Below are 12,752 nucleotides of genomic sequence, written 5' to 3'. Positions count from 1 at the left end.
CATTGCTGGAGCTAAAATATCAATCATTCATTTTACTAGTGTACTAGCAGAAAAAGGATTCACTGCTGGTCATTTTTTTGTCATTGAATACATTTTCACAGAATGCACTGAGAAATGATTGTAACATCACAAAAGGATGAAGGATATGACTCAAATCTTGGTGGACTGTACATTCTGACTTCTGTAGAATAAAATAATTTTCCATTAAAAATTACTTATATGTCCACTTGTTTTAACCATTGTAAAAGGTTATAATTTAAAAATATGTCTTAGTAATTTTAAAGCATGGCTAAAAGGGATAAGATGAAGCAGAGGCCATGGAAGAAGTAATTGAGATAGCCTGTGTAGTAAACATCTTAAAGAAATATTTCATTGGTCAACCAAGAAACTTGGCAAAAACAACTTAAAGGGAACAGCAAAAAGGTGGAATGCCATGTAGGGATCGATTAATGCAATTGCTACATTGCAGGAAACAGGTTATGCTTCTTTACCTTGAATAAATTTGCAAAAATACAAAGGTAGTTTTAATGTTCACCTCTTCGACAAAAAAAACTATGTTGCTATCTAAAACAGCTATGCAGCATAGTAAAAAAAAAAAGTAGCTCCATGGTAAACATAAAACCATTAAATACTCCCAACAGAGCCACTAACATGCACAGATTGGAAGGATGCTCACAGACTTACATTAAAGAAAGGCTGAAGGATTTTTGAAGAGATGAATTTGTCATGAAAGTAAAGCTGCCAAGAGAACGCCGAAGTTACACCTGTGACCTTTCACGTTTCGTTGCATCCTCTTAGTTTTGCTGTATACTTAGGCATGAGTGTGACACACTTGCAGCAGAGGAAATTTAGCAATAGTTGGTTCTTAGTTTTGCATACATAAAATGTCTTCTCATTATATAAACCTTATAGTTATTTCAAGTCAAATGAAGAAAGTCCTACTCCTGAAGGCCAGATACCTCTTCCTCTACTTTACTTGACCATACCACTGTATATCGAATATTTTCAGATTGTTTTTAGTTGACAGAATATCATTGGAAACTATCTGCTAATGATTTATAGACTTCTAAATAGTCCTGTTTAATATCATATGTATTTTTCTTCATGTATTTCATTTTCTCGTTTTGCATTTGAGATACTTATTTTATGCTGTGATTTGTCTCTCATATTTCTGTTATAACAAACAAATTAAAAAGACAATCAGTGCAATGACTGTGATCATGATTTTATTAAATTAAAATCAGAGTGCCACTCCATTTCATTCCTAACCACATTATATCCAGCTAAAATTATTTTTGCTCATCTGTTAGGAATAGGAATGTGAAACTCTGTTTTTGCAGTCATGTGGCTGGAAGAAAACCAGCAGTGATTAAGACAGATAACCTTGCAGTAGTTATATGGAAAACAAAAGTAAACTAAACTAAATCCGTAAACCAGGTTGCTTTATACGTTATCTGGCTTCTTTGTGCTATTAGGCAGCTCAAAGAGGACAGTCTCTTGCCAGTATAAAAAAAACAGGTGAGAAAATCTGTTGATAGCTGGTTGCTTATGTCACCTTGAAGCAAACTGTACCTCTTGCTACCCCATGCGGCAAGATGCATGCTCAAAGCAAAGAGGAGGGCACAGAGGAGTTCATGAAGCTTCACTAGTCCCTAACTGATCTAAATAAAGCACTGCTGGTTCATGCTAGAACCAGCTGATGGTAGTTTCAGATCATCCCTCAGCAGTGAGAATATGTAAGAATTTCCTTGATGAGTCTTTTCACCTTATACAGTCGCAAGCATCGCCTTGACTATAAGAAAGATTGTGGTCTTAACAGTATTGAAAATGCACAAGAATTGTACATCCCCATGATGCGAAATGGGAACCCACTGTGAACTTTTTGTCACACATAGTAAAACTCTTTACATAATATACCCGTAGATAGCAGATTAGAGTGGTAAAAAAATAGTGGTTTGATCAGAATTTAGGCAAAATGGAAAAAAAAAAGGTGGGTGCATACATCATCTTGCTTGTCATTGCAGTGTGATAAATATAGTCCATCTGCTTTCTCCTCACTGGATCTCAGTTCACTGGTTTGCCTTTTTCTCAACTTCTGACAGGTGAGGAATGATCTGACTGGTGTCCTGTATGGTGAAGACATTGAAATTTCAGATACTGAGAGTTTCTCCAATGATCCTTGCACAAGTGTAAAGAAGCTTAAGGTATGTGCCGCTATTTGAAGAATAAAGAGAAAGTGATGATTGTGTCATGGCTTTTTTTTTTTTTTGTATGAAGAAGACCAATAAAACAAATTTTACATAAGAATGATATACTACTACATTCCATTGCACAGTAATGTTGACAAATGGCTTTTAGAGGACCTAGTCCTGTTTAAGTCAATGAATGTCCATGCATATAGTAAATATTTTTTATAGTTCCTGCTAAAGACACAAAGTAAAGCAAGTTGTTACTGGCTTAATGTTTGTACCTAAGACACCAGTCTTATTGATTTATGAGTGAAAGTTCTTGAGGTTTGAACCAGAACCCTTTTAAGGTAAATTATCATGTAGCAAAAGTATTAAGTATCTTTCCATTAGCTTCATTACACATTTTAGATTGAATTCTTTGCATATGATTATCTCCATTATTTCACAAATCATAGGAAAATAAAGGAAAAATTAATTTTAGAGCATAATAATTTACTATCCTTCTCCTATTGTAATGATTTATTATATTTCTGGCATCTCATGAAATCAATAATTATTTTAGCATTACCGTGCAGTGCAACCAACAATGAACTAGACATAGGAGATGCAGATCTTAAACTGCATATGAACATTAAAACAATGATTGAACAGCAAGAGAAAGCATTTTCAAGTGTTGAAGATCAAATCATTGCTGGCACCAAATATGTATGACACACAATCAAAGGCACAACTCTGAAAATTCTTAAATATGTATAAAACAGGTTTTAAAAAACCCTAGTAAATGGAACGATATTAAAAAAACTTAAATTAAACCATGGATATCAACCTGTATAAGACTAGGCCACTAACAAAGCTAAGAGGAGAAGGTCTGAAGCATAGTAAACTAATGTGCTTTAATATTGCCGCAGACTAGAGATGCAAGCCTGAATGCTTAAAATAGGAATAGGTAAAGATTATATTTACAGGAAGCCATTTGTGTCTGTCCAGTCTAAGCCTGTTTGCATTTCCTATCTTGAACTGAAAAGACTCCAGTATATGTTATCGGTAAAGTCCACATTTTTGACAAACTCTTTAACCCCTGGCATCAGAAACTTAACAATACTGAAGGCAGAGCTATTTAAACCAATGGATGATGTAATAACAAGAAAAATGTGCACATAAGCCATGTATATTTAGGCTGAAGTTTAGAAGCAGCAGTGAGATTCTAGCTTTCTTGTATGTTGACAGTGTGCTGTTTGTTTTATAGGGAAGACCAGAAGACTCAGTCAAACAATCTATTAGTTATCTCTAGATTTCTTCTTCAAAACAAATTACTACAACAATAAATAGGCAATTATCTAGACAATTGGTTATTCTTGACAAGAATGTAGGGTTACTTTTCCTTAGGTACATACGTCAGACACAGCTTAGCCATCTGATGCTGGAAATGTTCATTCCTTCCTTCAAGATATAAACCTAATATAGGTAAACAGGTATCTGCCTACTGTACGTGTGATTAAAATAGGCATAAATACTTTTCCTTTTTGTAAATACAGTTTAAATTAATGAAAGTAGTGATTTTGCAGTAGAAAATAGAAATATCTGGTATGGTTTGCAGAAATATATGTTCCTTATTTTTCCCAGCAACATCTTAATTGTTACAACATTGACACCAGCCTCTTTGAATCAGAGTTGGAAAGTAAATTTAAACTTGAGAGCATCTTTCAAACTAAGTTTTGTGTCTAGAGAAAGGGATGTTGGAGGATATATATTGTACATCAACTTAAATATTTAAAAATTCTGGGCATATATAGGCAAATTGCATGAGCTATAAAACTTCCGCTTCCAACTTTCTTGTATCTTGCGCATAGGACCAAAAAAATGCAATCTATGAATTCAAATTCAAGGAAACCATTTCCATCTGATTTCCCAAGTACAATAGGTGTTTTGGATACTGACCGAACACCATTTCTTATTCTAATAGTCAAGTTAATTAGATTTTAAATTTTTGGGCTGGGAACAGCCTCATTCTAAGTAAATGGTGTGCACCCTAGCACAGACATCAGCCAGTTTTGCCAGCATGTTGTGATTCCATAGCTGAGTTTTGGGACTCATCTGTAGTTCTTCAGGTGGACATCCAGGCATTTAGAGGGCAGAACATATGGATGCCTCTATTGACAAAGTTACCCAGGTTGAGTAGATTTATTGATATCATCTTGACTGTCAGATACGTGGTAGAGAACATGGCAGAGTATCTGAGCTGTTTGATTTAGATATTTCATAAAGAGCCTGCCAAGACGTTGACTTTTCCTGGCAGATGAGATATTGTAGCAATCCTTCTCTGGAAAGCCGTGAAATGCAGCATTGTGGTGTTATTCATTAGAAATGAGGCAGAATAAAATCTGATCACAGAATGGAAGCTCTGCAGGCTGAAAAATAAAAATTAGAAAAAGCTGCCTATTCCAGCATAATGTGCATCACTCGAAAACTCTGAAAAGGCTAAAGAGTGCCTCATATTTGAGGCTGTTAGCACAGGCAGTGGAGAATACAAGTTGTTCTTCATCCCTCAGTGGAGCATCTTAGGTGTTTCGATCCTCACTGTCTTCAGGGTTTATACTACTCAGCTTCCAGTAATGCCAAAGACACTTTAAATTTACTGGGTGAATAATATCCTCACCTGTAAGAAAGGAAGAAGGGAGCAAGAAAGTCATTAATTTTTGAGGCTGTGCTGTAGTCTCCATTTATAAAACATGTTTTTTATGAAGAGTCCACCATAACTGTGGGTAAAAGAATTGTAACTGTTATTCATTTTCTTGTTTGAACTTTAGTCCATATGGGAACATATGTATTGCTTACTGAGGGGCAAAGCTTAAATGCTGATATTGCTACTATAATCTCTGAGAAGAGTAAATATGACAGCTCACCATCTGGCAAACGGTCTAAACATTGGTCTTTTTATATAAGTGCAGTTTGGGGAATTGCCTTCCCCCTGGGATGTTTTTAATCATCTCATAGATCACCTGCCTAGTTCCATGAATTAAAAACTCTTCTGTCAAATACGCTTTAGCTCCATGCAAGCAATTTACAACTCTTTGAGAAAGAAAAAATATTATACTTGGCACGTACTGGGATCCAGTGGGTGACTTCTTTAATCCCTACAGGAGAGTTACACTGTTAATTTACTCAGTCCCATGAGGGTTGATGTAAAGGAATTCAGGGTGTTACAAAAAGAGGGACCCTATTTCATTCATCATCTTGCGAATGACTGAGGCTTGAGGCTGTTTGTACACTCAGAGAATCGTCTAGCAGTAATCATTTGAAACTCTATGCCCCGCTATTTCAAGTGATGAGAGTTTAATTCATGGGTGGTTCTTGGTTACAGAGATATAGTGATTGTGAGTTCATATTTTTGAAACAACCTGTAGTATATCCCTGCCAGGAAATCATACTGTTTGATAGTTAACATTGTGACTGAAAGGGGAATAAAATTATGCCTCAGTAAGTGTTTGATGTATCTCTCTGCATGAGAATATAATGTGGACATATACTCTGACCTCCAAACACTGAAATGAACCCAGCTCTGATAACCTTCAATGCAGACTTGACTATCCATCCAGATAAAATCTCTGCAAGGGATTTGAGCTGTGTCCGGTTGCATGAATTTGAAGCTTCAGTGTCTCTTATGCAGGATGGAGCCAGCAAACCCAAGCCTGGCATCAAATGGATCTAGTCTTCTTTACCATATTGAATGCAATTCTTTAGGAACAAATTTAGGAAAAATATGGAATGGAATGCAAAAAGCAGAGTTGGAGAGAAAGAGGCTTACTGAGGAGTGCATCATTGCACAAAGGGAAAATGTTACTTGTGGAAAAGTAAAAACTATTGTACAGACTTCACTAAATTAGTTCCTTCTACGTGTGTTCTAATGTACAATTCTTTGGTTGCATGATTTCATACTAAATTTTCCACTCTTTTTAACAGCAAGCCATAAAACCCCAGACTCTGCTTCTCACAGCATCAAGTTGATATCTGTGTGGTTATAAACAGGAGGAATCTTTTATGATTTCCCATACATGACTAGCCAACTAGAACTATATATGATGTTCTTCATGAGGCAACTTTTTGAAACTTGACAAAGATATTCAACCATATATTCACTGTCCACTTGATCCTGTAATTCCACACTCCACTTAACCCAACAACATCACTGCCTCACACTGGATCTTCATCCCCATCTGAAGTTCCTTGCTTGCCCAGGGCTGTGTTCTGCTTCTTTGATTTCTCATCCCAGAGTACCTTTGTCTAAATTGTTCTTCTGTTTTCTTCTGGTCTTACTTTCTGAGATTGCAGTTGTCCTAATAGTAGCTATTTCTCAACCTTCCTATTTGCCATACTCTTGAAAAGTCCTAATTCTCCCTCCCAAGCTCCTTATTCATTGCTGGTTTCAGGGCCACTGCTACCTCCCCAGCTGTGTGTTCCATCGTTGTCTAAAAAGCACTCATTACCTGAATTCCTTATTTGGTTTGTTTCTCCTTCCCATGTGCTCTTTTTTCTCTCACTGGACCCTACCTCGAGTCACCTTATTTACTGACTTTCAGCATCACCTTCTTGGATAATGACAGTATGTGGATTGTGACTTTCCCTACTTCTCAAAGGTTTAAGACCTGGACAAGTGTGGGGGAGAACTGAAGATTCATATTTCTGTCAGAGAAACCTTCGTTTTCTTAGCATATGGAATATAAAAATATATAGAAAATAAGATTATTAAGGTTATAACTTTTAGGTCTTTTGAAAAAAAATCAGATTTCAACTTCTTTTGCTGTAGTTCTCAATGGCATTATACTTTAAATGGAAGACTTATGACTTTAATAGGTGGTAGTAGAATGTTTCTTTTAATCTTCTTTAGTCAGTTCATGTTTGCGTAGCATCCAAATTTATTGTGAACACAGACATGTTAATGTCCTCCTTGCTGTATTGAATGCTTCAAAAGCAATAATTTATGCATCAACCTGGAAACTGATTAATTTAGGCAAAAGAACATTTGATTATTGCGTCTTGGCTCGATCATATATCCCAAGGATGACAGAACATCAGGGATCACCAAATTCCAGAGCCACAGCTGATCTTTGAGTTTGCATTCTGAAGCTTTCCAGTTGTGCATCAGGGATCCTCAAGAATGTGGTTCAGATGTGGTTCTCACACTGCAGATTTCCTACTCTGGCATCTACTATTGCTCTAATTTGTTTATTTAGTTTCATGTGACCCTGTTAGATTTGTTTTAAAAGAATGTAATCTGCTTCAATAAAATTTATGTTACTTTAAAAATCTGTGGCTAAATATAAAAATAAAGAGAAGCAGGCTTACTGAAAATGCACATGTTCAGAATTAGCAAAGCATATTACATACTTTCTGACTTTAACCATGCTAAGAGTGATACTGATTTCATGCATTTAATTGCAGAAGAGTTCTAGTATCTTTCTGCACTGTCCATCATAATATTTTCTGCTGAACAGGAAATAAACATTGAAATTATCTAAACAGAAAATCTTTGATAAATTGATTTAATTAAAACTGAAAAGTTTTTTGCCACTGAAATTCACACTGAATCATCTGTTTCTTTTTTTTCTTGGAGAGGTGAAGACCTGTTGGTAATTCTAACCAAGTGTTTTATAAAAGAAATGAAAAATTAGATTTGTTCAAACTTTTGCTGAGAACTCAGCTTTTGTGTGAAACAAAAGGTAATATTAAGTAATAAAAAGCTATTTGTTCTGTGTTTTATAGATGTTAGCAGCAATTTTTCACATGAGAAAAAAGCTAGCCCAGTTCTTGAAGAAATATTTTTCTGCGTATGCTCCTGAATTTAGGAATGTTTTCTTAATGTGTTCCTAAGCATGAAAGTAAAATGAGCTCTTTTGACTTCAGACACAGATTCTTACAGTGTGCTGATTTTATTGATTGATTGATTGATTGATTGATGTGTGGACGTGGGTGGGGGCAGGAGGAGAGGAGGGATCGACAATGTGTTATATTGAGGGTAGAGAAGATGTTGTATGAGTAAAATTTGAAAAATTACGAAAGCGGGCATAATATCAAGGCATTTTATCTCACAATGTCCAGTCTCTCAACTTCAGTTGATGTAGGTAGTTGATTAGTTCATGTAAGCAGTGAAAAGCATGTATTTTCAGCTAGTTTTGATATGTAACATTTTGAAACAAGAAATCTTGCAAGGGATCAAAATAATATTTGACACTTTAGTGTAATATTACAGTATATAATAGTAATGTTTGACAAGATAAACATTGCAGTATTATTCTGATGAGTCCCATTGCTTAATCATTTGCTTCAAACACCTCAGCTGCTGTCTTTTGCAGTATTTTAAGTTCCCGAATTTACAGAAAATGGAATAGTTCTGAGTTAATTTTGCTGTCTGCAGCTGCAATCTATGCTAACACTCTGCACGATTTGAATGGCCAACTGAAGTGGTTTCTGGAAAGGCTGCGACTGAATTTATCTGCCACGTATCTCATTTAATCTGCAGGGTAATGACGTTCGGATAATCCTTGGCCAGTTTGATGAGGAAATGGCTGTGAAAGTCTTCTGCTGTGTAAGTAAATATATTTAATTATATGTCAGAATACAGAATGAGTTACATTTGAATAAAAAATACATTTGAGCATAAAAGTTTCTTCATGGGGTTCAGCTTCATCAAAGTTTACATCCTCATGAGAGGTTACATATGTGTAGTTCAATTTATTTTTCAATAAAATACTTTGTGCTTGACTTCGGTAGAACTTAGGCATGGACTGCATGGTTAGCTTCTTATTGCTTTCCTGTAGTGGAATTAAACTCCAAATCAAGCTTGAGCATTTTTCTTCATGTTAGATCCATGCAAGCACTCGTACATAAAGCAGTAGATACAGAGAACCACAAGATTTGAATCTTGTCCAAGAGTTGCATTCGGGTGACAATGTCTGCGTGTATGTAGTTTTGCATGTTTGCTTTGAAACGACAAGAAATTCAAGCAGTTCCTACATATGGTAACGAGCCAACATTAATAATCTCTGCTACTCAAAATGTTGCTAATTGTACGGTTCTCATTCCCTTTTGACTGCTGTACATTTTATTTATTACATGAAAGCAAATATTCCTTTGTAAGAAATAAAGTTTTTTGAATTAAAATAAATGTAGTAAGACCAGCATAGATAAAATTCCATGTCCTCACTATTTGTCTGTGTGTATGAATGTGCTGCAAACACACACAGTGAGATTGCTGTTGAAAGTAGCAAGATTAAAATGTGGATCTTTATTTGTACATATAAAAAAAAATAAAATCCCCGAACAGGGAGATTTTTAGTGGCCTAAATTTTGTATTGTTATTGAATTATTAGTCTAAATAACCAGATTAATCCTGTTTGAGACAACACAATAAATATAAAAGAAAAGCAATAATGATGGCATATAAATTTGAAAGGGTGTTTTTTAATGCTCACTTAGAGTAAGTTACCTATCTAAGCAAAGAAAGAAAAGGCAGAAGTTAAAAATCTGAGAGCTCCATGTGCCTCAGGCACTTGTTGGCTCATCCTCAGCAGCTGTCCCAGTTGCTAGCAAAATTTGGAAAGGAGATTGTGGAGTGTATTTGGAAGAAACAAAATCTGTTTGCATCCAAAAGGGAACAGAAAGCATTATTTTCTTTTGTTTTTTCATTCTTCTCATCTTTGATCAGTCTTTGTATATAGATTGCTTTGTTACGGCATTTAAATTGGATTGACAGAGATAATTTTCCATTTTTCCATTCCTGAAAGAAAGAATGGTCCTTCCATGGCCCAGCTCCTCCCCAGGTCTCTTGTGGTTGGGCCGGGTTTCCCCAGCTGAGGGATCTTTATTGGCCTCGTTCATACCACTGCCCTTAGTAGCTCATTGTCTTCCTCTACAGCTGTTTCCCAAGTCCATATGCCTGTGAGGACACTGAAAAAATCCTAAAAGTCCTTGGAGGGGCAAGGTGTCCTCTTATCTGCACTGCTCCAGGACAGAAGATTTTGGGGGGTGGGGAATGGCTCTTTCCCACAAATGCCCACTGCAGCTTTCTGTAGCAACAGTTTGGTACGAACGTGGGAAGCGTGTGTAACTCGGAGCAGTTTAAAGAGCGATGGCTACTTCTGAAGTACATAGTGCCAAAAAATACTGAGGTGGATTTTCCTGGAGACTGGAGAAATCTGAGAGATCGTGTATTTAGGCTTGTATGAATATATTTTTTTGAGTTTCAGAAGGACACTGCAGGAGATGGCAGTTCAAAATAGGTCATTTATATGTTAATAAACTACAATATGTCAGTAAGCTTGTTATTAGTCATAAAATATAATGTTGACTCATGCACTCCTACAGCTATGTGTCTAAGAGCACAATAAGTTAGATATGTCCATTTTTTTAACCCCTTTTCCCACCTGTATGTTCAGACAGGTTCCACTTGTGATTCCATGTTACATTTCATGGGGTGACTGACGGCAGACAGGGAAAGCCAGCTGGACATGAGCCAACAGTGTGCCCAGGTGGCCAACAAGGCCAACAGCATCCTGGCTTGTATCAGGAATAGTGTGGCCAGCAGAACTAGAGAAGTGATTGTGCCACTGTACTCAGCACTGGTGAAGCTGCACCTCAAATCATGTGTTCAGTTTTGGACCCCTCATCATAAGAAAGACATTGAGGTGCTGGAGAGAGTGCAGAGAAGGGCAACAAAGCTGGTGAGGGGTCTGGAGCACAAGTCTGATGAGGAGCAGCTGAGGGAACTGGGGCTGTTCAGCCTGGAGAAAAGGAGGCTGAGGGGAGACCTGATCACTGTCTACAACTACCTGAAAGAAGGTTGTAGCATGGAGGGGGTTGGTCTCTTCTTCCAAATAGCAAGTGATAGGACAAGAGGAAATGGCCTCAAGTTGCACCAGGGGAGGTTTAGATTGGCTATTAGGAAAAACTTCTTAAAGGACAGTGTTGCCAGGCACTGGAACAGGCTGCTTAGGGCAGTGGTGGAGTCACCATACCTGGAGGTGTTTAAAAGGTGTTTAGATGAAGTTCTTAGGGACATGGTTTAGTGCTGGAGTTAGGTTATGGTTGGACTCAATGATCCTGAGGATGTCTTCCAACTGAAAAGATTCTATGATTCTATGAAAGGCTTTTGGTTTGTTAAAGGAAGGTGCTATTGTACTAATGCAAGATGGTTGGACTTTTTTGTAATTATAGTCTGAATATTATTTTCCAGTGATATGTGTAGGTGGGAAAATCTTTAAAACCTGCCTCAATTTTCTGACTGGATTCAACAATCATATACTGTGAGGTTTCCTCAAGACATCCATCCTTGTTTTCATTTTGCCTGGCTATTTCCTCCCTCTCCCCACTAAACACACACACACACACACAAGATGCAGAGCATATAACTCAAAGATAGATGAACTAAAAACCAGTTTAATTCAGTGGAAAACTTTGAAAACATTACATGACTAATTCAAGCCAAAGTGAATGTTAGCAGGTGTTTCCTACAATGATGTAAATAAGCTTAGCTGTTCGTTTAACGCTAGTGTCAAAAGCCGCAGTTTTAGTTCTATGGGAAGTCTTCGCTTTCTAAAGTTGTTTTCACCTCCGTGGATTGAATGCAGTATTTTTTATGGGATAGAAATTAAAGTATTTTGCTCAAAACGTAACTCTTTGACAATGAAAATGGGTGACTGTGTTGGATAGACATAATCTCTTTTTTTCAATTGAAATTGCATCTTCCCAACAAAAGCTTCAGTTCTGCAGAAAATGTTATTTTTTAGAAAATTGTTAGTGGGAATTTTTCCAACATGTTGTCTTTAAGTTGTAGAGATAATGGAATATAGCCACAAACACATCAAGGCTGATGCCTAGCTGATACAGTTATTCGTCCGAAGATGATTGAAGAAGATGACTATTATGCATAGGTCACTGAATGAGCTTCAGGTGGCTGTTTTAGTAAAAATTTAATAACAACAAAAAGTGAGCTTAATCAGCACCGTTGATACAAAAGGGCTGGACTCTCTTCTTGAGCTGATATAGTTTTACTGCTGAGTCTGCTTCAGAATTAAAGGCAACGTTGATTTTTAATGAGAAACAGATGGCTTTTCATTGCAATTCAAAAGCCTACAGGCATTCTTGTAGGAGTAGGATATAGGATGTGTCCATACTAACATGTTGGAAATACAACAGAAATTCAATTGCAGTGAGGTTTTGCAGGCTGTATTATACAAACAGATAGTAATTGTTTACTACACATAGAGGGATCTCTTACATAAATTTATTTGTGGTAAGTAAGCATCTTTTTACAGATTCAAACAAGAATGAAAAGTTTAGAAAAAATAAATGAGTTCAGTCTCACAAGGATGTAAAATATTCAGGACAGATTCGTGGCTGCTTGACTGCGTCTTGGGGCTTTGCAGCTTAGGTGAGGCACATGGGAAAGATAAGGGAAGACATGAGTACTTTGTGCTGTACTGATGGTATAAAGCCCTCGTAAAACTTTGGCTTGCTCTTGTGTGCCAACAAATATTCCCCTTAGAAACTGAAACCTGTAAGAAGTGG

General features: G+C 36.7%; 1 protein-coding gene across 2 annotated transcripts in view; it reads left to right on the top strand.

Moving 5' to 3' along the window:
* GABBR2 (gamma-aminobutyric acid type B receptor subunit 2) overlaps positions 1-12,752 on the top strand; it is a 490,383-nt gene that overhangs the window by 228,981 nt on the left and 248,650 nt on the right. For both annotated transcript variants that reach the window (XM_071804339.1, XM_065832356.2), the window contains 2 exons: positions 2,103-2,204; positions 8,707-8,772. In XM_071804339.1, the coding sequence (XP_071660440.1) occupies positions 2,103-2,204; positions 8,707-8,772 (168 nt within the window). The remainder of the gene's footprint in view (positions 1-2,102; positions 2,205-8,706; positions 8,773-12,752) is intronic.

The sequence above is a fragment of the Patagioenas fasciata genome, chromosome 2 (assembly GCF_037038585.1).
Source record: "Patagioenas fasciata isolate bPatFas1 chromosome 2, bPatFas1.hap1, whole genome shotgun sequence".
In the NCBI taxonomy this organism is placed as follows: Eukaryota; Metazoa; Chordata; class Aves; order Columbiformes; family Columbidae; genus Patagioenas; species Patagioenas fasciata.
Note: the sequence above shows the minus strand (reverse complement) of the source record. Positions and strands in the feature narration are given on the sequence as shown.